This window comes from Serinus canaria, chromosome 6 (assembly GCF_022539315.1).
Source record: "Serinus canaria isolate serCan28SL12 chromosome 6, serCan2020, whole genome shotgun sequence".
NCBI lineage: Eukaryota > Metazoa > Chordata > Aves > Passeriformes > Fringillidae > Serinus > Serinus canaria.
The window spans coordinates 29,518,931-29,544,654 of record NC_066320.1 but is presented as its reverse complement, the minus strand read 5'-3'; the positions used below and the strand labels follow the sequence as shown (position 1 = coordinate 29,544,654).

The window sequence follows — 25,724 nt, the reverse complement described above, 5'->3', positions numbered from 1 at the left end:
TGTGTGTTCATTTCTCCTGCTGTTCTGCAGTGCAGAGTACATTCAGAGTAGGGTCATTGTGTATGTGGGTCGCTGCCTCAGTGTTTCCAGTGGGTGGTTTGCTGTGTTCTGTGCAAGGCAGAATGTGTGGGGTGTCAGAGGTGGGAGTTGCTGTGATGCTGAGAGCTCCTGTTAATAACAGCAGCTGCTTAGGGATGAATAAATGGGGCACTGGTTTCAGCAGCAAGGCTGATCTAAAAAGTGTCTGACCCTTCACCTGAACTGCAGCAGCTTTTGATGTAACTTCTGTAAATTGAGGTGCTAAACCACTCAGGAGTTAAAAACAGCAAATGATAACTTTGCTGAGTTAAGTTTTTTTCCTTCCTCTCCTCCCTCCCTCACCTGAGAGCAGTACATTCAGTCACATTTGTGGTATGTTTTGTACCTTGTTAAATGCCCTTGGTAGGTGCTGTACCCACAGGATTCCTGGTGGGTATTCCTTGTCCTTGATAAAACCAGGATGGTTAGAACTGGATGTGTGCATTCATACATGTTCATGTGTATAAGTGCTCAGTCATGCCTGGATGGATGGAGAGATGTCTCTGCTGTCTTGAAATTCCCATGTAAATTTACTGGTCAACATTGGTTTGCCAGTTATGTCACTGAACGACTGGCACTGAGTTGCCAACGTTTTTGATCTGGCCAACTAAATCAAACCATTAATGTACGGTGTGTAGAGTTAATGAAATACTGAATGTTTCCTCTGTTTAGCCTAAAAAATGCATCTTCTGGTGTGCAAGTTTTTGCTAACTGGGATTTTACTTTCAGAATTTCTTGAGGTTGGCAAAAAGCAGCCTGCCCTTGATGTTCTCTATGATGTTATGAAAAGTAAGAAACACCGAACATGGCAGAAAATCCACGAGCCGATTATGCTGAAGTACCTGGAGCTCTGCGTGGATCTGCGCAAGAGTCACCTGGCAAAGGAAGGATTGTACCAGTACAAGAATATTTGCCAGCAGGTATGGCTTTTGATTTTTTATTGTATATATTTATAGCAACGGTGGTATCTGTCAGCTGATAGAATCTAAAAGTAACTGATTTGTCCTGAATTAGGATTAATCTGCCTTTTAGATGTTCTTGGGTTTGTAGCAGTTACATTTTAAAAGATATGTTGCCTATTGTGGGTGGAAACATCTTCCCATTTTTTTGCCTTTGGTGTAGGTTAACATCAAATCCTTGGAGGATGTTGTTCGAGCCTATTTAAAATTAGCTGAAGAAAAAACAGAAGCAGCTAAGGAAGAATCCCAGCAGATGGTACTGGACATAGAAGACTTGGATAACATTCAGACTCCAGAAAGGTGTGCAGCCTGTCTTTAAAATGTAGCAATTCACAGAAAGTATCCCTAATTTCATTCACAGAGCTGAGATATAAATGTGGTAGTCTTGAAATGGAATACTAGTGGTGTTCTAGAGGTTTTAAAGGTAGGGATAAAAGCAGGAATTTTATATTGGATGAAATCCTGAGTAAAGAAAGCAAGCAGTAAGGAGTAGAAAATCTCGGTGCAGTGGTTCTGGGAGTTGGGTCACCACTTTCCAGTGTCTGCTCAGATCTGCATCTGTAGTGGTTTTGGAGAGCTTATTATGGTAAACTGGTCATTACTAGTTGATACAGAAATGCTGTTAATTATATCAGACCAATGTAATTCTTGTGTGTGATAACCTCCATTTCTTCTGACCACATTGTGCATCTACAAACAAAAGGAAATGTTACTTTATACTTGCTTGGTTAAGTGATGAGATAATAGAAGAAAGGACATGAAAAGTACAGTCAAGAGAGAATTAACAAGATAGGTAATGAGAACATAGAATGGTGATAGAAATGATAAAAAAAAATTGGGGAAAAATACTGAATATTTGTCTTGTGTAGGAATAGAGATGTAGTAGTCAAATAATACTCATAAAAACCTGGAGTAGAAGGCTCCATATTTACATGTTAACAGCAAATCTCTCTAGTAGAAGTTGGTTGCAAAAAAGAGAAGGTGACAGACGTGTCTTCAATAGGGGGCAGTGCCATTCCGGTTATTTCCAGTGCTTGAAATTGTTATAGAGGAATCCACTAATAGTTACAGTGAAGATTGACTGACCTCTCTTTTCCTTGTTCTCCTTTCTACAGCAGAGGACTAGAGAATGGATCTTTTCAATCACACTTCTCCTCTAAAGAAGCACAGTTTCCTTAGTGTTTTTTAGGTTTTTTTAGTGTTTTTTTCAGTTTTCTAGACTTCTCGTGCTTTTTTGCTGGATTCACCTCTTGATCTGTTAGAGAAAGCACTGGTGATGTGTTGTGTTTAATAGTGTATGTAGTACCCAAGGATGCAAATTGGAACTGCAAATAGTGTAGTAGAAAAGATACAAGAGTTAAGACTTTATATTAAAAACAGTTCAAAAAAAATTATCAAAATGAAAGCTTAGGGGGAAGATGGTTTTTTGTGAGTTCAACATGTTGAGTGGATTGTTTAGCAGAAAGGGATCATGTAGGACATAGCACTGAATTGGTCTCAGTGTCTTGGCAATGCTTTCCCTGTCTCATATTCCTGTGATGAGGGAATGAAGTTCTAAATGGAAGATTATTCTGTCGTACTTCTGATGGATTTAAGCATCTTTTTCATGTCAGAATTTGTAAAGAATTTGAAATGCTAATGTGAGTAATCTGGTTTATGATGTGTGCAGATCATAACACAGCATTTGTGTCACATGTCAGCATGAAGCGAACTCTGGCAGGAGTGCTGGTGACTAAAAGGGAAGTGTCAGCAAGTACTAAAGTGTCTGCATTGGCACTGATACTTGACTCTAACAGAGGTACAGGACACAGCTCCCTGCTAGGAAAGGGAAGGTGAAAATCCTGGAGTTAGTTTTCCTTTGAAGGATACAAGTTTCTGATATCTTACCTCTGGAGCTTGGACATGTCAGTCATATATGCAGCAGCCAAAGTTTGAAACTTAAAACTTTGAAATAATTATCTGCGTCCTTTAAAGGAAAAGGGAGCAGTATGAGGGACCAGTTTGAAAATAAGCAATAGACCATTCAGCAGCAATTAGCTGTTCAGATTTGTCTGGACTCATCTTAGAACCTGGTAAGAAAAATTGATGAGAAAGAATTGTAGGGAATAAACCACTTCTCTTTTTTCTCTTTCTTTACCCCGCTGCCCTGACTGAAGTGTTCTTTTGAGTGCTGTAAGTGGAGAAGACACTCAGGATCGTACTGACCGCCTGCTTTTGACACCCTGGGTTAAATTTCTGTGGGAGTCCTATAGACAGTGTTTGGATCTTCTCCGAAATAATTCTCGAGTAGAACGCCTGTACCATGACATTGCACAGCAAGGTAGGTGCAAAAGATGGAAACTTGAACTATAATGATGTGGTGTTCCCCCCTTAAGGGGAGGGGAACATCAAGATTTGTAGATGCATGTGGTCAAAAGGAACAAGAATCAGAGGGTCCTCAAAAGCTTAAAGAGTTTTAGTAGTGAATGACACGCTTGGCATGAAAATTGGTGTGTTAGTCCCTGACCTCCTAGTATAAACACGTGGCAATGGGTTTTGGGTAAAAGGATAGGGTGGAGAAAGAGAGTGTTAAGGAGAGGGTTAGAGAGAAAGAATGGGAGGGTAAAAGAGAGAAGTCACCAGTCCTCAGTGTTGATCCAGCTGATGGGGGTGATCTGGGGTGTACACACACCTGGGCTTGACCTTTTTATAGATGAGTCTCTCACTTGTTATGCAAATCCCTTCTCATGCTCCACCTGTTCACCTGGACCTTTCTGGAAATGTGTTGGAGGGCTTCCAGGGTTTTGGGTGGTCTTGATGTCCTCTACAGTCCATCCCCCCTTCTTGACCTCTTTCCTGCACTTGGATTGTGCTTATCTCTGAAAGCCAGAGCAAGGACTGGTGTTTGAGAACTATGGGATTAATGACAGGGTTTTTGTCTGTGTCATGTTCAGTCATTTGAAAGCTTTACCATCTTTAGATGACTGGAGAATTTTTCTGCCACGTTTTACAAAGCCAAACCTGAATTCGTGCCATTCACAGGATTTTGTGTGCTCTTTGTTCAGACTAAAAACTGGAATCACTGCATAAATTAGAACATTTTTAAAGAGACTTAAAGTATTCCCTTTGCTCTTTAATCTTAATTATGTGGAAACATCTTCATCTTTTGAGGTCAAGATGAAAATACGCTGCATTGTCACTTACTCATTATGTGTGACAGATTGTATCATGTTTGAGATGTCTTTTGACTGCAAATGAAGATTTTTTAAAGTGTACTGATCTACATACTTGAATCCCATTTAGAACTACCGTGAAGTCACCATTAGTGAACATTTTCCATTGCCGTCATTCCTTTTTGCAGCTTTCAAGTTCTGCCTGCAGTACACGCGGAAAGCGGAGTTCCGCAAACTCTGCGATAACCTGCGGATGCACCTGGGGCAGATCCAGCGGCACCACAACCAAAGCACAGCCATCAACCTCAACAACCCTGACAGCCAGTCCATGCACCTGGAGACCAGGCTGGTGCAGCTGGACAGTGCTATCAGCATGGAGCTGTGGCAGGTATGCAGCAGGGCTCCGCATCACGCTTGGTCTGCAGCCTTTCCAGAATTTTCTCTGAGCTGTTCATGTCTCATGGTACATGCAGCAAGATGAAGAGAGGATAAGAGCTAAAGAATAAAGTTTTGATATTTAGAATATTGTATGCTTAGCCTGGTGTTCCTGCACAGCATTTCAAACCAAGCTTTGATGGTAGAACTTTGAGAGATTTTTTGTTTGGCTCCCCCCCCACTTTGGTATGTAGCTTGAAAATTGGAATGAAACAAGTTTTCAAAAATACAGATAGTTAAGCTGAGTATGTCCAAATAATTTATTAAGAAAGAAGTATTTAATTTCATGTAACTGACAAAACTGAAGATCACAGCTTTCATTAGTATTAAATATTTTATAGTCTTATAACATTTATTAAATTTATGTTTTTCCTTTTTGGGGATGTTGCAAAAATCTTGCTAATAATGGTGTATTTGGTTGTTTTGGGGTTTTTTAGGAAGCTTTCAAAGCAGTGGAAGATATTCATGGACTATTTGCATTGTCTAAGAAGCCACCCAAACCACAGTTGATGGCAAATTATTACCACAAAGTTTCAACTGTCTTCTGGAAATCAGGAAATGCTCTTTTTCACGCATCCACCCTTCACCGCCTTTATCACTTATCAAGAGAAATGCGAAAGAATCTCACACAAGAGGAGATGCAGAGGTGGGGAAAGATACTTGCTGTGATCTTAGAATCTGCATTTAACCCCTTAGGTTCAAAAATAAACTAAGTTGTACCCCAAAAGAAGCAGATGACATGTATGGCTATGAGCAGCTCTGCCTAAATTGGCCAGTACTAATTGCCTCAAAAGAAATCTAGAGCAAGGAGGATGTTTTACAAAGCTGCAGTGTAAGTATTCTGAACATTAGCATCACCTTAGTTAAGCTTCCTTTTCTTTACTGAAAAGATATGCAAGTCAATAAATATCTGGGGGTTTGTTTTCTTTTTTGTCTTTGGAGTGGTGGTATTTTCCTCACAAGATTTCACTATTTCCTCTCATGCTGTAGTTGGTGTCTCCTCTGTAATTTTTGGTGTTTTTACACAATTTTGCATCATGGATGCTCCTCATTCCTCTCTTGAACTGGTACATACACGAACAGGAATTATTAAGTATTCTCTTGCACTTCTGCTTTGTCACCAGGATGTCCACTCGAGTCCTTTTGGCCACCCTGTCCATTCCAATAACTCCAGAGAGAACTGATATTGCTCGTCTCCTGGATATGGATGGAATCATCGTGGAGAAGCAGCGGCGCCTGGCCACCCTGCTGGGGCTGCAGGCCCCCCCCACACGGGCCAGCCTCATCAATGACATGGTGGGTACTGGGGTTCAGGTCAGCAACTTCATAATACTGGGTCCTGTTCCTTCTAGAGCACTCTGCTTAGCAATTTTAAAGCTAAAACAGCTGTGTGGTTAATTGGAACTTAATTGCAGATTCATAAGGAGTGTTTGGAAATGGCAGTGGTAATGAACACTTGTGTGCAATTCAGTGTAGTCTTTTATGTCACCCAAGCAGCAAATACTGATTTGAAACACTGAGGGGTCTGAAACATGTTGTGATCTAGAACTTGTGGGGGGGGGGGGGTTCCAACTCTGAAGTGTGTAATTAACTGAACCAAGTGCTTATTTTTCTGTTTTAAATGTGTTTTGGATAAGCACAGGCCAGATGTCAAATGTTGGACCATATGGATCTAAGTGATTATGAAAACTTCCTTGTGTTTAATTTGAAGAGATGTTAGATTTATCTATCCTCAGACCTCCCCCAATACTCATAAACAAATTAGACATTAAGCTATGGGTATTTTCAGAGAATGTTTGAATTTCTTGCAGTCATTTGCACTCATATCTAAAATTTAGGTTCAAAGCTCATTTTACAATTTGAAGTAATTCTTCTTGCAGTACCGCTCCAGTCTGCCTCAAACCCACAATTTAAGGCTTCAGAAATTTATTAATGAGCAGAGATGTGTGGTTTTAGATTGGATGTGAGCCTATGTTTGTGTAGTAGGCTTGTGTCTTAGAAATGGCTGAGGATGGTACTATCATCTGTTTAGATTGTTTGTTTTTTGTCCACTTTCCATTTTTAACTACATTTAAGTGATGTAGTGTAGGACTACTGTCACTGCAGTTAAGAATGTAGTGAAAAATATTTCGTTTCCTGTATTAAAAACCTCATCTGTTTCCTGTTTAACTTGTTGAATATGAAATTCTTAAAGCATTAACTATTGATTAATACTGTGAGATCTTGGATTTTTATGTGAGATCTTTGGATTTTTTTTTGTTGACTGTAGGTCAGGTTCAATGTAGTGCAATACGTTGTCCCAGAAGTGAAAGAACTTTACAATTGGCTTGAAGTAGACTTTCACCCGCTTAAGTTGAGTGCCCGTGTCAGCAAGGTAAGTTTTTTTAGCTCTGTGTGTGTAGTAATTGGTCTTGACTAATAGTCTGTTATTTCAATATTGATTTGTGGTAAATATCAACCAGCTTTTTCTATTGCCTGATTTTTCAGTAGTAGCCTTGATTTGGTGAAGTTCCATCACCATGACATGTGCGTGACGTGTGAGAGTAAGCCAGGTTACTGAAATAGAATAAAAATTCACTCAGGTCTTTTGAATGCTATTCTGAGGGCTCCATGAAGGTGCAGAGTTTTGGGAATGTGTCAGAAGGCTTTGTTGGTGGATATGATACTGAGGTAATTTTGTTTAAAGGTGCAAAATAAGAAGACTGTGTGCATACGTGGGCATATACTGGTATGTGGGTTGTATGCTAAGTGGAAAGATGAACCAATGACTGGTTTTACTATTCAAAGGTAGAGTGTTGGGAGGTAGAATAATGAGAGAGCTGTGGATTAGTGGAAATTCTGCAGTTGATGTAGCACATCATGTTCTTTTTCTTTGATAGTGGGAACAAAGATATTTGAGGTGCTAAAAAGAACTTGAAGGTAAATTAACAGTGTGGTAAATGTTGCCAGTGCTGTCAGTCGCCTTCATACAAAAACTGTCAGCTCTCCTTTGTAACTGTAAGTGTTCTGATCAAAGGATGCACTTCAGTAAAACAGTATCTGGACAGAAGTGCTCTTGTTTTAAGAGTGTAAACCAGAAATGTAACTTTTATGGTGAAGTTTGTACAGGTCAATGCAGATAGAGTAACTTTTCAGACTTTTGATAGGTTCTGAACTGGGTGAAGGACCAAGCTGAAAAGGAACCTGAGCTGCAGCTGTACATTCCTCACCTGCAAAACAACACCATCCTTCGCCTTCTACAGCAGGTATGAGTAAAGATTATGTATGTTCCGAAGTATACATAAGTTAGAATGTGCTTTGAAGGAAAAATAAGTTGGAAACTTCAATGCTGAAATAATTTTTCTTTCTATCAAATAGAAGAGTGTTTGACTTTCAAATACATTTTTCTAATACATAACCCATATCTTCAGTTTGTGCATCATTTAAATACAGCTATAGTAGCTATACTTGATAGTGGGGTACATCGGTGTAGTTTCTTCTAGATTTTCTTCATTACTTCTCTTTGGAGTAATGTCAGGGAAGGAAGTATTTCACTTTTGTTTTTAGTTTCTTTTTTTTTATTATAAGTTTTTTTTATTATAAGTTTTTTATAAAATGCACATTTCATTGACCTGCTTTCATTACCAGTGATGAGCAGTGTTATTTCTGGTGTGCTAAAGAAATAGTTGAAGGCTAATTAGCAGCATAGCTGGATGTAGTTACTGCTGCCAGTCTCCTTCATACAAAGCAGCCATTCAGGAATGGGGTTTAATCTGAACACAGTACAGAAATAGAATCCTCAGACAGTACTTAAAACTGCATTCATATGTATGCATTCATTTGTTGACAATTTAATGAGATAACTTTAAGGCCTCTTCAACAACTTCTACTTCTGATTTCTTTATATTGAGGGAAAATACCTGATGTTTCTGTTCACATTCAGGTGGCCCAGATTTATCAAAGCATTGAGTTTGCTCGTCTGTGCACCCTGGTTCCCTTTGTGGATGCTTTCCAGCTGGAGCGTTGTATCGTGGATGCAGCCAGGCATTGTGACCTACAGGTGAGGGCTGTAGAAAGGCTTTGTGTCATGTCATGTGTATTGCATGTGATAAAAAGGAACTGGTTGACAGTGTGGAGGAAGAGACAAGAGTGATTTGTCTTTTAGTGCTAATTTCATTGCCTCATGAAAAGTTCAGCCTCTTCCAGTGATTTTGTTTTTGTTGTTGTTTGTGTTTGGTGTTTTTTTCTAAACCATCGAAATAAATCAAACCTTCATTGACAGTGCTATTTTTCTCCTACTAATTTGGGTAGTATAGCAAAATTTTTTTTTCAAGTAATTTCTGCTTAGAGCCTCTGTTGAGTCACAGTGGTCATAGGCAGAGCAACAGAGAAATTGTTCAATTAAAAAATACAATCCTTTTTCTTCCTTTTTTCCTATTTTTGCAAAGGTTCGCCTTGATCACACAACCCGGACACTGAGTTTTGGTTCAGATTTGAATTACTGTACTAGAGAGGATGCTCCACTGGGCCCTCAGCTGCAGAGCATGCCTTCTGAGCAGATCAGAAACCAGCTGACTGCCATGTCCTCAGCTCTGGCTAAGGCTCTTGCAGTCATTAAGCCTCCTCACTTAATGGTAAGTGGTTTAAAGTCTTAGGAGAGTGTTGACAAAGCTTATATTTTAATGAATGTGTTTTCTCAGATTAGATGTACCTTTTACTTTCTTTTTTTTTTTTCAGCTTTGTGGTAGTTGGTTTTTTTTGTGCTTTTAAAGAAGTCATTCTTGAAAGCACTCAGCTAGTTAGTTTCTGGTCATAACCAAAATATGGCAAAATGTACACAAGAGGCCTGAGTTTAAAATTTCCAGTCTTGTAAATACCAGTTTTAGGATGTAACAAATAATAACTGTCCCATATGTGAGCCTACAGAACTAGGATTTGTTTAAAGTTTTGCATGCATTTTTAAAAATCCAAGAGTGCTTCATTTATTTGTCCTGGAGAAACTGCTGTTGTGAAAAACCTGGAATGCAGCTTTATAGAACAAAACATCCCACAGCTTAAGAACTGACCTGTCTTTGTCACTTCTCTTCCTCCTCCCTGGGGCTCTTGGCTTCAAGGTCAGACTCACATTTCAGGTTTTTCCAGAGCTCTGTAGCCACAAGGTGTAAATCAGTTTCAGATTTCCAGCATGCTTTGGTTGTGGCAAGTTAAACCTTCACTTCTTTTACTAGAGCAGTGGTAATTTTTTCATTTGTTTCAGGTTTATGAAAGATTTCATAACTGATATATGAGATATTTCTTCTATAGGGAACAAAGGCTGATAGCAACATGTCCATGTTAGATTCTCTACAGTTGAAATACTAAGTATTCAGTAATATTAGGTAATATTCTTATACTTAATATTAATTAATATTCTTAAAATCTAAATGCAGAAAGTAGAACTGTATTAGGACACCCAGTGCTCACTTCTTGAACATATATTAGTGGTTTTATAGTGCTTAAGATAAAAGTATTTCTATATAAGTTTTTCCTTTAAAAGATTTGATTTGTGATTGATATTAGATTGTCATTTTGGAAGAAAAAAACATGCTTTAATTATACATTAGAGGATAGAAATGGCAGTTAGTCTTGCACTTGACATGTAAGTGCAGTTAGTAGCTGAATAAACCATAAATCCTTCTCGTTTAACTCACTAGTGGCCATTACACTTGAAAAATTTGAGAACATTATCTAGAACAATATCAATCAGTGTGGTTAGAGAAGCTACAGAACAAGTTGATATCCTTTTTTCCTTCCCTATTCAGGTCAAAACCTTCCACTTTTGTCAGGTGCTTAAAAGCTATTAATTTGTAGCATTTCTAGTAATTCACAAAACCATTACATTAGAAACACCAAAGGTTTTTACTTTGGTGTTTCTGACACCTCCATTTAGCTTTAAATGTGTGCAGATCTGCAGCAAAGCACAGATGTTTCAGTGTTTTTGCTGAGTGCCCTAGAAGTGACAGGTTACTAAAAATATCCCTGAGGGTGCTCACATTTCAGGAGTAGCATGGCTTGGGGGAGTGTGGGGAGCTGATTTGGGCTGCAGTGTTTGGCTGGACTCATGGAAATGTGCAGCTCCCTGAGCTGGCACAATGACACCTCTTTGTGTGTACCAGCATGAATGTCCACAAAGCACTGGGGGTGCTCTGGGCAATGCTGGGGGGTGGGAATGCTGCTTATAAAGCAGTCCGTGTTCTAGTGTCTAGAAGCCTAGCGCTTTTTACAAGGTAACGAAAATGCTTTTAAATACAATGTTTAAGTAGTTGACTTATTTTTTTATCATCTCACTGATAGTGTTTTGTGTTAATTAGGTGACATTTTTCTTCTATTGGTGTGTTTGGAAAATAACAAAATTTAAATGAACAGCTTTGGTGAAATACAGTACATGTGGTGATATGCTTGTAAACACATACAGAGACAAACAAGATTGGCCCACACACCCATTGCAGTCAAAGATTTCAGTATCAATAACATCTGGGTCTACAGTATTTTTGGACAGGAAAAGTCAAACTGTCATACCCAAGCCACGTTGCAGAATATTATCTTTTACAGACAACTCTCTCCATGTGCACATGATTCTGGGCCCTTGGTACTGCCTGGGATGCCACTTGGATGAGTGATTAGATTTGCCACTACAGCTGTATTTCCATTCAGTTGGCAAGTTTGGAGAATAGAATTAACTTTGCATTTTCCTTGAGAAGCATTTGCTTTGCTTACTGCCTTTTTAAAGAGGGACTGTTTACATCATTGTCTTATTCTCATTTTAAATCCAGCAAGAGAAGGAAGAACAGCATCAGCTGGCAGTCACTGCCTTCCTGAAAAATTCCAGGAAGGAGCACCAGCGTATCCTTGCGCGCCGTCAGACCATAGAGGAGAGAAAGGAGCGCCTGGAAAGTTTGAACATCCAGCGAGAAAAGGAAGAGCTGGAACAACGGGAAGCAGAACTGCAGAAAGTGAGGAAAGCTGAGGAGGAGAGGCTGCGCCAGGAGGCAAAGGAGAGGGAGAAGGAGAGGATCCTGCAGGAGCATGAGCAGATCAAAAAGAAAACTGTTCGGGAGCGCTTGGAGCAGATCAAGAAGACTGAACTGGGAGCCAAAGCATTTAAAGATATTGATATTGAGGTAGGGGATTTATTGGTGCAGTGGGGAGTTATTTTATTATTTCATTGTTATTGCTGGGCTGCCTGAGTTTCATAGGTTTGTACTGCAGCTGGTCTTACAGTCTCTCTTAAAAATGAGACAATTAAGTAAACTTTAGTTCTGGGTTTGGATGGGACCTTTTTTACTTGGGGGAATAAAGACCACCTTTTGTGAGAGTTTTTCTCCTTTTCGTACTGATAACTTTACTTGGTTGTAGGATCTTGAAGAATTGGATCCTGACTTTATTATGGCTAAACAAGTGGAACAACTGGAAAAAGAAAAGAAGGAACTTCAGGAACGACTGAAGAATCAGGAGAAAAAGGTACAAAGTAGGAAGGGTAAAAATGTCCATACAGTTTTTTAGTGAATGTGATCTGTGTTGATACATATATGTGCATACACACATACATATATAATTCTGGTGTTGGAAATGTTACTGTTTAAAACTAAAGTAAGGTAAATGTGTTATATACCAATTGGGTCTCTGGTTTCAGTGCAAAAATTATTGTTCTGATTCGAGTTCATTTGCAAAAGGACCCTTAAGCTGGATGTGAACTGAGTCTTAGTTGGGAAGACTTGTAATTTAAAAATGTTCAGAACAGGTTAAATGTTCGGAGAAGGAGAGACCATTATGGAGAAGCAAAATTAATTAATGGTGTTAGTCCTCACTGAAAGAGAGGAAACTCCACTGCTAGAGCCCTCATAGATGGCAGAATAGGATCTGACTGAAACATGGGTAGCTATAAAAGTGTGAGAAATGTGTAGTAATAAATAGAAACACGTGACCTGGGCAAGGTTGAACTCTGCCAGGGCTTCCTGCTGTATTCAGGAATGAAACAGGAGTTCTGTGGTACAGTTTTTGACTTGGGTCATTTCAAACTGCTTTGAAGAAAAATGGCAAGTAGAAAGTGTCAGGTTAGTTGAACAGGTTCCATTGAAGATCTTGGACACTGCAGGCCTGTAAAACTGTTGCTTACACTGGATGGAGGAGCAGAAGATACATTACTATAGAATTAGTAGTTCCCTGAGTGAACTGGGAAAGTCAGCACAGCTTCTAAAAGGAATGTTAGCAAGGGCTTCGTCTCAGAGTTCTCTGAAGCTGTCAAAGCAAACACATGACTAAGGCTGATCTTATGGGTGCATCTAAGTTGGGTTTCAAAAAAAGCTTTTTCCAAACCTCTTCATAAAAAAACCCAACTTAATAGTGTGACAAAAGGAAGTCTTTGAATTATGTTCTGGTTAGATAGATTTAAAACTTTATTGAAAGCTGGGGAAAGAATCCCTCAGTCCTCGGCTTTGCATATTAAATTATGGGCTTCAAACTTAACATTCTTTTCCAGCAGTGAGAAATTGGTTCTTGTGCATTTTGAGCACTGTCTGCAGTTCTGGTCTCTTTATGTCTAAAAGGATGTGGCTGAACTGGAAGTTTGGCAGGAAGCCAACAAGAATTATCAATTATGCAGATTGGCTTCCATGTAAAATAGTACCCCTCTGTCTTACAGATTTCTAGAGAGAGGATGTGGTGCCAGTCTGTAAGAGTGTGCCTGTTGTAAGGGCTGCTGGTGGGAGCAGTTGTTCTTGCACTCCCTGCAAGGGGTAGTGGAGTGAGAAGCATCAAATGAAGCCAGCAGGAGCCGTGTTCAGAGCTGTTTGTAGGTAGAAGTTGGATCTTCGTGCTGTGAGCTACAGGCATGCAGGAGTTCTTTCCAAAGTACATTGTTGTATATGAAAAGCTTTGAGCTCAGGACAAGAGAGGAAATCCACTGTTTAAAATATAAAAATACTTTCAACACAGAAATGCTGGGAGCTGAAAACGGATGATGCTGAGAGAATTATGATGTGCTTGTCTCCATTCCTGCATCCTTGCCTGGGAGTACACTTAGTTGCCAGTAGTAGAGGCAGGTTCTTGGTTAGGTTGACCTTAGATGGTCCAGTGTGGTTGCTGCTATTTTGCCATAAATACCAGTTATATTGAAGAAGTCTCCAGAAATCAGGAGTTTATGTGTGCATTATGTCACACCAAAGATGTGTTATCTTTACTCAGATTGACTACTTTGAAAGAGCAAAGCGCTTGGAAGAAATTCCTTTAATAAAGACTGCCTATGAGGAACAAAGAGTGCATGATATGGAGCTGTGGGAGCAACAGGAAGAAGAAAGGGTAAGAATTTTTTCTTCAGTTGATAAAGTGCATTAGCAATGCATGAAAAATAGTGGGGTTTGCACTGTTTTCTTTTTCCCAGCTCTTACCAAAAAAGAAAGATAGAAAACTTTACAGAAATTCACAGATTGTTAGCTTTGTGCTTTTACTGTTTTAGTGGACAGCAATTTCTTCTGTCTTTGCTTTGAAAGGGGAAGAGAAAATTTCACCACCTTCTAGTGGCTGGGGTAGATTGAATCCAAATGTATAGTAAAGTTATACTTTGTATATTTTTTGTTTTCAGATCACCACCCTGCAGCTGGAGCGTGAGAAAGCCCTTGAGCACAAGAGCAGACTCTCGAGGATGTTGGAGGATAGAGATTTATTTGAAGCCAGGCTCAAGGCATCACGACGAACAGTTTATGAGGTACATGAGATGTGGCATTACTAACAAAGTACACCCCTAAAGTGAGGAGCTAAAACTGGTTCTTCATGAAACTAGAAACAAATTAGTATATAAAATGGTCCAGAACTGTAGAATTGCTTATTTTCTTTCGCTTTTAAATTAAATTTCATGCACCTGTTCCTAGGTACTATCACTTAAAATTTTTGACAGTTTCTGGAATAGGTAATATGGAAAATAAAAGAGGGTATAAATTGTTTATTTCAGTACAGTTATTAGTAAGGGATCATTGGGTGTCATAGGCAGGCAGCTGTATCTGCCTGTTTAAAGCTTTGAGTATTTGGCTGTGTGGCAGTAAAACTGGCTTTACAAAAAAAAAAAAAAGCAGAAGAGTTGTTATGTGGATGTAAATTAGTAACTCCATATGATTCTTTGCAATAATAGGGATAAATTTGGGTAATATGTTTTAGGTACAGATTAGTTATTATTAGGCAATTCCTTTCTGAAAAAGCAGATAAAGAACTAATACTGTACATGATGATTTGATTGTGTCTTTCTTCTACACTGGAGTATATTTTTTTATACAAAATCAATTACAGAAGAGGTTGACATGGCAAACAGGTCATTTTTCAGTGGAGCAAAGTTAATGTTGCAGGTATTTTGAGTTTCTGTGTAGCTTTATTTAACAATTATGTAACTGCCTAGCTCTCAGGCATTACAGTGTGGTGTTCTGAGGTGTCTGGTTGTATTTCAGGATAAACTGAAGCAGTTCCAGGAGCGCTTGGCAGAGGAGCGGCGGAACCGTCTGGAGGAACGCAAGAAGCAGCGCAAAGAGGAGAGACGCATCACTTACTACAGGGAGAAGGAGGAGGAGGAGCAAAGGCTACGGGAGGAGCAGCTGCTTAAAGGTGGGGTTGAGAATGTGACTATTTCATCCTTGAACCTTCCCATTTTGTAACACAGCTAGTGTCTGGTTTTCCTGCTTCATGAGTTTGTAGGAAGTCTTTTCAACTTCCAGTTGTCTCACCTTCCTTGCTTACCTGTGAAGCATAGACAGGAAGGTAAAGCTTTGTAGCTCCTAGACATGAGTAAAGGAGGAGATAAAGTAAGGGAGGCTAATGAAAAATGTGTCTTTGATTTTAGCCTATAGTTGGAGTTCTGGCCACTTGTTTGTGAACATCTTAAAGAGAAAAGAACATTGGTGTCAGATCAGGAACTCCAAAATTGTAAATGACTCACATACCTTTTCTTGTTTGTTGTGTTGATAGCCCTAATAGCCTGTTTCAGGGCTTTAGAGGAGAAGAGGTGGTTGGCAAACTGCAGGATGATTTTCTGCCCTATTTGTCAATTGGAGGTTGAAGATTTTATGTATCAGAGTTCATCACAATGCAGTACTTAAAAAACAAGCAAAACCAGAAGCAGTCATGAATATCAAATTTCTGACACTTTTAGCTGATTTTTTTGTTTGATGTTTTCTAAGGGAGGTATCCTTTACTATGTTTGAGGTAGTTGGTGATATTTTAGTTGCTGCAGTTATGGTCTGTACATTGAATTAACATACAGGTATTGGAACTCTTTATTTCTTGCTAGCTGTTCAAGATGTGTCATTAGTGGATGTATCAAGGGTCCTTTTCCTATTGCTTTTGAGTTAGGCAACTTGCAGAAAACAGGCTCTGTGGTTAGCTAAACACATCATATGAGATGCTTGTATTTTTAAGGAGTGTTTATTTTTTATAGAGTCCAAGGGGAGAGACTGTATTGTGGAACCCTTCTGTGGATGCAGCAGAGTAATGGAATTTGTGTTGGTAACAAGTTCTCTGTGTGTTTGCAACTGTGCAGAGCGCGAGGAGAAGGAGCGCATCGAGCGCGAGAAGCGCGAGCAGGAGCAGCGGGAGTACCAGGAGCGGGTCAAGAAACTGGAGGAGCTGGAGAAGAAAAAACGTCAGAGAGAAATGGAGATAGAGGAAAGAGAGCGCCGCCGAGAGGAAGAGAGGAGAGGGCTGGATGACCCATTTTCAAGGAAGGTGGGTAATTCCTGTAGGTTTGTTTCTTTCTGACTGCTCCTTCTTCAGTAGTCTATTTGAAATAAGGTGTTAGCATTGCAAAGTCATAAGTTAGTTTGTTTATTTATTTCTTAAGTTATAATGTGAGTGGCTAAATTCATAATTAAATTACTGTCACTTAGTTTCAGTTCGCCATCAGGATCTGGAATCTCTAGTTTAGCAATAAAGTAAAATAAAGAAACTACCTGGAAGCTAAGATCGCCAAGCTGTTTAAAAACTAAATAAATAATGACTAAAATGAGTATTGGACAAAATTTCTTTTAATACAAAAGGAAGGAAAACTACTGGAAGCAAGTGCAGTGACTCATGCAAAAGTCAGAAATTCAAGTAGCTATTGAAGGAAAACATTAAACATATTAATATGTTCCTTCCCATATTAAACATAAAAGCATAGTTTTGTATTTTATAAGAAATGTGCAATAACATAAACCCAAGATGTGTGTGCAGCTTTGTCTTAACACATATAACTTGGGTTGGGAGAACTTGTTACCCCAACCCAACAGGAAATAAAACAACAAAAGTTACTTGGAAATGTTTAATGGTTTAAAAGAATGTAACTAAGTACCATAAACCTTCTACACTCCCACTTTTTCAGAACTTACCTTTCAAGAGAAATAGTTTTAAATTTCATCCCCCACAGCCTTTCTCTTTGTTTAATACATATTTCATTGAGGAACACTATGAAGATAAGTTATCAGCTTGTATAAATTGTTTTGACAGTCTGTCAAGTAAATAATTATGATGGGTATTTTTCACATAAGAGGTCTCCTATCTGTGGGCACTTGATTATGTGGAAAAGCTGGCTCAGGTTCTGAGAGAGATACCTGTTCCACTCCAGAAATTCCATTTGCAGTTTTGGGATTCTTTGCTCACCATTGTTATTTGGGGTCACTTCAAAAGCATTTAAGGAGACAAAGTAGTGGATATGCAAGGTGTTGGTTAACCTATATTGACAAATAAAAACACTTTTCAAAGAGGGGTTTAAAACTGAAATACCCTTCTTATAAAGAGGTTGTGTGATTATGTGAAATCAGGTATTTTGGATGGTTTAGCTTAACTAGTTTCGTGTGGTGGAATTAAGGCATAAAAATCCATTTAAATGGTTTGTCTGGCAATGGAGAGAGACATTTTAACTTTATTTTAAAAAGATACAGATTGATTATTGCTCTGCCCTGCAACCTGTGGGAATCACTAATACCTTACCTCTTCTGTGCACTGAGGTATTGGGAACAGAATTGTTCTTGCCACAGAGAGCTTTCCGTGTATTCAGTTGCATTTCCTGATGAGATCAGAAAGCACAAAAGCAAATAATTACTTAAGTTCATCCCTGTTTTATAAAGGCCAAGGAAAAGTTAAACTGTTAGAATATCTCTTTTGTGTTAACAGGTAGTGGCTTTGGCTGACTGTAACTGTTCATTTGTTCATACACTTTTCATAAACTTGTTAGTGTATTTGCATATATCCTACCCTGCTGGTAAAGTGTATGGCTCAAGGGGAACCATGTTTTTATTTGAACTGCAGCAGAAACAATAAAATCAGTTAAAACTGTACTTTAGTGACTCAAACTCCTGATAGTTCTGTGGTCTGCAGAGTGACAAGTGAGTTTTTAATGACATAACATGCTCAAGAGTGAACTATATGTTGAAAATCTTTGTTTTAAACATTCAAAGAGAATGTTCCTAATTTCTCTTGGCATGCAGGAATCTCGTTGGGGTGACAGGGAGTCTGAAAGCTCCTGGAGAAGAGGAGGTGAGCCGGAATCTGAATGGCGTCGAGCACCAGTGGAGAGGTAATCAGGGCTTACCAAACTCCAGTTACACTGGATCAAAGTATGGAGGCTCCCATTTTGCTGCTACTGCTCAAGCTGCACTAACTCAGTTATAGCTGATGCCTCCACATCTCTGAAAGTTGCTGTCTATTAAAAAGTTCCTTTGTAAGGATCTCAGAATGAGAGAGAGGTTTTATCTTGGAGCCATGCTCAGATAACATTCCTGTTTTATTTGGCTTAGATATGTGAAGGCAAGCAGACACCTTCTGTGTGTGATAAACAACTTGCTTCCTTGGATTCCTTTTTAAATTAACAACTTCTCTCCCACTCAAACATTGGTGTCAGTTCTGTAAATACAGAATGGAGAAGGATGACAAGCAAGTACAGTGTTCCTGGATGATGAAATTCTGAGATTTTCCATTTAGAAAACTGATAATAACTGTGCAAGTCCCAGAGTAAGTCACAGAGCAGAAAACACATGCCATAAACTAGACTAAGTTCTGAAGAGCTGTATTGAACAGGGAGGGATAGATTTCTGAAGGAAGAATATTATGAATGTACTTTGAACTTTAAAAATACTTTAAAAATCCACACTTGTTTACATTTATTTTGGATATGTTCACTAATAATGAAGACTGTTTATACAGTTGTAGAAAACAAGATTTTAAGCATTTGTCTGTTTTTCTGCTTCACGTCAGGATGAACTGTAGCTAAAAATATTTCTGATGGTGCACATCTTGTTCTTAAAAGCCTGTGCTGATGGAGATGACACTGCTGATTCCAATTGGCAGTATGTTTTATTGCTTAATTAGCCTTGCAGGTAGATAGATTTTGTAAATGTCTAACCCTAATTTCCAGTACAGCAATTTAAATCCATTACTGCTTACTCTGACTCCAGTGGAAGCAAGTTTATTGACTCTTTCTCTCTCTAGTAATTTCTTACAATGTTTTAGAAGGGCATGATCTCTATAAACAAAATAAAATTCCATCTTTCCTTAAAAGCTGTGTTGCCATTCTTGGTAGTGATCCACTTTGTCACGAGCTGCAGAATCTAACAATTGGATGAAACTGCTTTGTGAAGCCTTTCACTACTAATACATTGCATAAGCTGTGGTGTCCCATCCCTGGAAATGTTCCAGGCCAGGTTGGATAGGGCTTGGAGCAACCTGGGATAGTGGAAGGTGTCCCTGCCGGTGGCAGGGGGTGGAATGAGATAATCTTCAAGGTTTCTTCCAACCCAAACCATTCTGTGATTTTGTGTTTAATTTTATTTGTATCCTTCAATGGATTTGGTTTTTTCCACACAGAGTGATGCAGCTTGTCTTAGTCATTTCTCATTCAACTTTCCTAAAGATAGATTAGAGGTAGTTTAAAAGTAATAGTTTAAAATTAGATTTAAAAATCCTAAGACACTGAGACAGTATCTGAGTGAATTAAATACTTATTCATCTGATAAACATTATAACCATTCTTCCACATGTCTTTTATGGTAAAATAATCAGATTTTTCAAAGGGGAAGATTATCCAATTTGAGTCTAAATGGAAATTAACAATCTCCATGTCTTGGTTTTTGCCTCACAGATCAATGATAATTGCATTCTCCCTTATTCTTCCAAACCCAGGAAATTCACTGCTTGCAACTCCTCAAAATTCTCGAGACTCTTGAGTGGTCACAAACTGTTGTCTCTTTGTTTTCACCTCTTCAAGCCCTACATCTGCTGTTTGTAGCAAATCATTGCTAGTTTATTTTAGTAGCATAGTGGATTTCTAAACCTTGGGGTGTTCTTTCTGTTGTGTTTTGGTTTGGGTTTTTTTTTTTTAAATCCATGAGATTCAGCCTCTGCAGCTTCCCTGCTCCTGCCAAGAAGCAGGTACCAAGCATTTCTGTGATGTTCTATTTCTTGTTTCTTTTTCTTTTTTTTTATTTCTGAGGAAGGTTAATTTCCTGAAATAAAGAAATTAATTTGGTCATAAAACCAGGGTTTATGGTCTATATGTATGTTTAAAATCTTGTAGACAGCAGAGTTAATGGTGTGTAGGGTTGGCATGTGCTTGGAGAGAGGGATACTTTATTGATGATTGTGAGGTTTTTTAGTATTGATTCTTTGAGACTTAGGTCAAATTTGCCAAATTAGGCTTGGTGTAGAAGCAAGCCCTCTTCTCTGTGGTGTTGCAGCAGATAACCAACAGGGGACTGTCCAAACTGTAGTTTGAAAGGAGATTATGAACTGCTCAGTCTTTACTGAAGTTGTAGGGACAGTGACCTATCGCTTTCCCATAGCAATGAAGGGTGTTAAAAGGTGCATTTTGAAACTGCACTCTTTGTGTGTTTGGAGCCACTCACCAAGTGGGTGCAGTCAGAAATGGCTTTGAGGGGTTTGATGCTGTTGATGTGAATCTTTCCTGGATGCCACCTTTCACTTTTCACTCGTTCCCTGTGGTTTTGCAGAGACTGGCGTCGAGGAGATCCACGAGACGATGACCGACCGTTCCGCCGCGGGGACGATCTGCCTCGGCGAGGGGATGACCTGCCCAGGCGTGGTCCTGCAGATGACAAGGAGCGTCCTCCAGAATCAGCAGAGGACAGGCCACCTAGACGGGAAGGGGACGAGGACAGGCCCCCGAGGCGAGAAGGGGATGAGGACAGGCCCCCCAGACGTGGCTTGGATGAGGACAGGCCGCCCCGGCGTGGTTTGGATGATGACAGAGGAAGCTGGCGAGCTGCAGATGACGACAGGGGTCCCAGACGAGTCCTGGATGATGACAGACCCCCCAGACGTGCCCTGGATGATGACAGACCCCCCAGACGTGCCCTGGATGATGACAGACCCCCCAGACGTGCCCTGGATGATGACAGACCACCCAGACGTGCCCTGGATGACGACAGGCCCCCCCGGCGCGGCTTGGACGATGACAGAGGCAGCTGGCGCGCGGCGGACGACGACAGAGGGCCCCGGCGCGGGCTGGATGACGACCGGCCACCCCGCCGGGCCCTGGATGAGGACAGGCCCCCCAGGCGTGCCCTGGATGATGACAGGGGCAGCTGGAGGGCTGCAGATGATGACAGGGGGCCCCGACGCGGGCTGGATGATGACAGAGGGCCCCGGCGCGGGCTGGATGACGACAGGATGGCCCGGCGGGATGAGGACAGGGGACCCTGGCGGAACGCAGATGATGACAGGCTCTCCAGGAGAGATGATGACAGGGGCCCGTGGCGTGGCGGTGAGGACTCGAGGCCAGGTCCTTGGAGACCATTTGGTAAACCAGGTAAAACATACAAACGATAATCCTCCCTCCAAAGTGCGTGTTGTCCTCATAGATATTGGATGTAACATACTTGATTCCAGAGATCAGAGAATCAGCTCTGAAAACATCTGGATTAATTTGGTTTATGTGGACACTCCTCCACCTAAGTATTTTTAAACCTTTTCATTTGGTTGAAATAAAAAAATTGTCTGGAAGATACGTGATGGTCGCACACTTAACATTGGTCACTTCCCTGTGTGCAAAAGCAAAGCATGCAAGTTGAATGCTCTGCTGGGAGCATTCTCACTAGATTAGCACACCTTGGACTCTTTCCCTACCCCTTCCACCTGTCTGAAGTTAATCTCCTAAAGGAAGATTTTGATACTTCATTCAAGTGGGTGTGGTTCTGATAAGCCCTTTCTGTGTGTACAGGGATAACGTTTTTAACATTCCCTTTTTGTTTTTAACCCTGAGAGTCCTGCTTAGAGCAGAACTTGGATTAGATGACCTTCTGAGGTCCCTTAAAATCTGAATTATCCTGTTCTTGTATTGTTTATTTGTATTTTTAAGTGTCGTTGATGGTGTCTAGAGCTGTTTCTGATTCTTTTCAGAACTGTTGATGACATTTTAATGTTAGATATTATTTTGATTTCCTGGTTCTTTTCACTTATGTATTGGCAGGCACCATGTCAGCTTTCATAGACACTAATTATGTAACCCGAACCTTTAGAAAACTTACTATAAATATCAAAACTTGCACTCCAGTTTTTCCTATTTAAAACCAAAGCAGGCTATATAATAAAGAACTCTCATTCATAAGTGACAGAGCAGTACTGCAGAGTGCACTGTGTTAAGTGGATGGTAACAAAAGTTACATTTTAAAACAGTGTTTTAAAAAGCAGTAAGTTCTTTAAAAATCTACTTCTTAAAATCTCCTCACTTGTGGATTTTCACAAAAGAATCTGCTGTCTGGGCTACACCCTTTGCTTCTTCTTGCACTTGTTTTGCACCAGACCCTTGTGGTTTCTGGCTGAAAACTGCAGGTGCAGCCAGCTCAGCTGGACTGTTGCAGGCAGCACTGACATGAGGTGTGCATTACTGGATTTACATTTAGCAGCTTGTACAGGGTTTTCTCTGTGGCTCCCGTGTGCAAACTTCTTACAAACATCTTGAGTTGGATCTTCAGGAGTAAGAACTTGAAGAACCAGTTCCTGTGACAGAAGTAAGGGTTCTTTGTCTACAAGAGTGATCAGAGGTCAGTCACAAACTCCTTTGACTGTGTTTCTTTCTTACAGGGGGGTGGAGAGAACGAGAGAAGGCTCGTGAGGACAGCTGGGGCCCTCCCCGAGACTCCAGACCTTCGGGAGACCGTGAATGGGATCGAGACAAAGATCGGGATGAAAGTGAGAAGGAGCGGGAGTTCGACAGGGAGAGAGATTTTGATCGAGACGATCGTTTCAGGCGTCCCAGGTCTGGCTGCTCTGTTTAAGTACTCTAGAATGTTTCTGCAAAAAGAAAAAAGGGCCCTGCTGATACAGAAATAACGTGGAATTGCTGAGTGAAAGGAATAAGGGTTAGTTTGTGTGAAACTAAGCACTTTAGGGCAGCAAATGGATAGGGGCATTTTGGGGCCTTTTTGGTTTGTTATTTTTAGGATGATATCTGTTTACAGGAGGAATTCCAAAATGCTTAAAATGCTTTTAAATTTTTCTTTTTAACCTATTATCAAGAGAATTCAATGTTAGGCTCTAGGAAAACAAAACCAATTTTGGAAGTATGTTAAATAGACACCCACTAGGTCTGTAAATATCCGTGTTGTGATTTATTACTGCTCCTTTCCATAGCAAAGATAAAAATCCTAACATTTCGTTTTTATGTTTTTCATGGCCAAAGGGATGAAGGCGGTTGGAGGAGAGGGCCAGCTGAGGAAACTTCCAGCTGGAGAGATTCGAGTCGTCGTGAGGAGTGGGACAGAGGTGGCCGTGACATGAGAGACCGACGTGGTGACGACAGGGAGCCGCCCCTCAGGAGAGGACCCCCCCTGCGATCCGAGCGGGAAGAGCGTACGTTCATTTTAGTGTCCCTAAAGTCCTGCATCCTGCACAGAGCCTCCCTCTTCCTGACACTGCTGGGGAGGGGTCACATGGCAGTAGGTTTATATTTTCTGTGTTTAAACCGCCTTTCCATAAACAAAATAATAAAAAGCACCTTTGGCAGAATTGAGAATTCTTCAGGAAATCTTAACTACTTGTAGTTGTGGTGTTTTCCATCTTAGTAGCATTTCACATCTACAGTAGGAGGATAACACTTCATTTTTGGTGGGAATGAACAGGTTTTCATACAGTAAAGGGTGGTGGATGTTGTTACCAGTGGAGTCATGTAATTCAGCACCATTTTACCTTTGATTTCAGTAGGCTTAAAAGCAGTTTCCTCTTTTAATAATAGCAAACATTTTTCACAGATGTTTTTAAGTCAGGATTTGTGTTTTCAGGGTTCAGTCATTTCTGAGGAGAAACTTTTGCATTCTGCTAATATAAGAATATATTTTTACACCATAAAATCATGTACATCAGTAGAACATTCTTACTTCAGTTCCTGTGTTTTAAAGGGGGCATGCTCACCACAATCCCAAACCCAATAGGAGTTTTGAGTAGTTCTGCTGTACTTTGCTATAAAATTAAAATGTGTATTTGGCCATTGTCATCGTATTCCTGCTGGCAGGGCTGAGGATCAGTAAATCCCACTGCCAGGGTCAGGGCTGTTTGTTGGAACTCTTGCAGGCTGCTGCTGGAGCGTGACTGAGTTGTTTTTCTTTCTCCCTGCACCGCAGCGAGCTCGTGGCGACGCGCCGACGACAGGAGGGAAGAGCGCGGAGAGGAGCGGGAACCGGCGCGGCGCTCGGGCCCTGCTCCTGCTGCTCCTCCAGCTGCTGCTCCCCCAGCAGCATCCAAAGAGCGGGAAAGGGATGGGGAGAAGGAGAAAGGATCCTGGAAAACAGAGAAGGAGCGTGAGCCCGCACGCCGCACTAAAAACGAAACAGACGAAGAAGGGTGGACCACTGTACGACGTTAAGTGGGAATCACAGAGTTTAACCGATGTTTTAGCTTTGATTTGATGGAATCCACAGATTATATTTGTGCTTATAAACATTCTGAATTGGAATTCTTTAACCAATGTTTTGAGGTAACATGAAAGCATGAATTACTTACTCATATAGATTGATCATGCACAAAACTCACAGCAGAAGGTTGGAAATTGAATGCCAGTTTTTGAAATTTCAAATGATGCTTATTTCATGGGTCATTTGTTGCTAAAATAAAAAGAAGCAAGCCCAACAGCTGTCTTCAGTACAGCTTCTCTTTCGCACCAAAAACAGGCTGCCCTTTTTATTTTTAGTCTCTCTTAGTTTGGAATGGGGTATTATTGTCACAGGACATGCATTTGAAAACGCCTCTGTTCACACAGTGGAATTATTGAAAAAGTGGAGCTAAAAGAATTTGCATAATTAGCCAAAAAGTAGAAAAGCCCTCTTTTGCATAGGTATTTTTGAGGGCAGGCTGTTTCTGAGATATTTTATCACTATCTAAATTCAGTAAGTTGTTTAAATTTGAATTGAATACAATAAACATTGTGAATTAGCTACACTGGGATATTTTCTGTAGATTTACTTGAATCCATAATGCCTCTGAGGCCACTTTGCAGTCATTGTTCCAGTAATGTACACACTGCTGCAGTGTACAAATCAAACTTGCAGCTTTTACAATTTGTGTTTTGGTAAGCATATGGCTATGTACTTTCTGTTGCCAATATCACAACTGCTTTTTCCATTACTGGATAATTCATGCCTTTCAAGGATTTATAAATATTGTCATATTTAAAATGTGTGGTTTTGGAGAAATTGTTCAATTTTCCCCCCAATTCTTTGTCTTCAGGGTCAATTCTTTCCCTTTCCAAAAAAGTGATTTGTAGTAATGGCTGTGTTGACTTTAAAGCTGGGGTGCAGTAACAACAAGGAACAATCTGGTCACACTGAAGCCAACACAGAACTTGCTGCTGTGTGTTTCTTCAATGATAAATAAACAAGTTAAGGAATTAGCTGCTGCAGTGTCTTGACTTTTTGGTGAGTCCTGCATTATGTGTTTATGCAGAACAGCTGTTGAACAACCATTTTCTGTTCTCAGACCTGTTCTGTACCAGAAAGAGAAGGTGAGAACACCTGGGCTAGTTTCTCCCTGAGAAACCTGGTGTAAACAGAACTTGTAATACTCCTCTTGTCCTTTTCCTGTCCTCTTCTGGGTTATCCAGGGCCAGTAGTTTTCTTGGGAA

At 40.2% G+C, this 25,724-nt stretch overlaps 1 protein-coding gene and 1 non-coding gene across 2 annotated transcripts in view; both read left to right on the top strand.

Moving 5' to 3' along the window:
• The window catches only part of EIF3A (eukaryotic translation initiation factor 3 subunit A), a 28,457-nt gene extending 2,964 nt beyond the window's left edge, over positions 1-25,493 (top strand). The window contains exons 2-22 of the mRNA XM_030241051.2: positions 808-998; positions 1,201-1,337; positions 3,194-3,357; positions 4,378-4,577; positions 5,062-5,270; positions 5,749-5,920; positions 6,894-6,998; positions 7,771-7,869; positions 8,547-8,663; positions 9,052-9,237; positions 11,416-11,763; positions 11,999-12,103; positions 13,826-13,939; positions 14,223-14,345; positions 15,076-15,229; positions 16,161-16,345; positions 18,085-18,173; positions 20,602-21,419; positions 22,694-22,868; positions 23,292-23,461; positions 24,229-25,493. Of these exons, the coding sequence (XP_030096911.2) occupies positions 808-998; positions 1,201-1,337; positions 3,194-3,357; positions 4,378-4,577; positions 5,062-5,270; positions 5,749-5,920; positions 6,894-6,998; positions 7,771-7,869; positions 8,547-8,663; positions 9,052-9,237; positions 11,416-11,763; positions 11,999-12,103; positions 13,826-13,939; positions 14,223-14,345; positions 15,076-15,229; positions 16,161-16,345; positions 18,085-18,173; positions 20,602-21,419; positions 22,694-22,868; positions 23,292-23,461; positions 24,229-24,470 (4,103 nt within the window). The 3' untranslated portion in view covers positions 24,471-25,493. The remainder of the gene's footprint in view (positions 1-807; positions 999-1,200; positions 1,338-3,193; positions 3,358-4,377; positions 4,578-5,061; positions 5,271-5,748; positions 5,921-6,893; positions 6,999-7,770; positions 7,870-8,546; positions 8,664-9,051; positions 9,238-11,415; positions 11,764-11,998; positions 12,104-13,825; positions 13,940-14,222; positions 14,346-15,075; positions 15,230-16,160; positions 16,346-18,084; positions 18,174-20,601; positions 21,420-22,693; positions 22,869-23,291; positions 23,462-24,228) is intronic.
• Positions 8,219-8,351, top strand: LOC115485567 (small nucleolar RNA SNORA19). The gene has a single exon (XR_003946331.1). It is a non-coding gene; the product is annotated as a small nucleolar RNA SNORA19 (small nucleolar RNA).
• Positions 25,494-25,724: the final 231 nt, after the last annotated feature.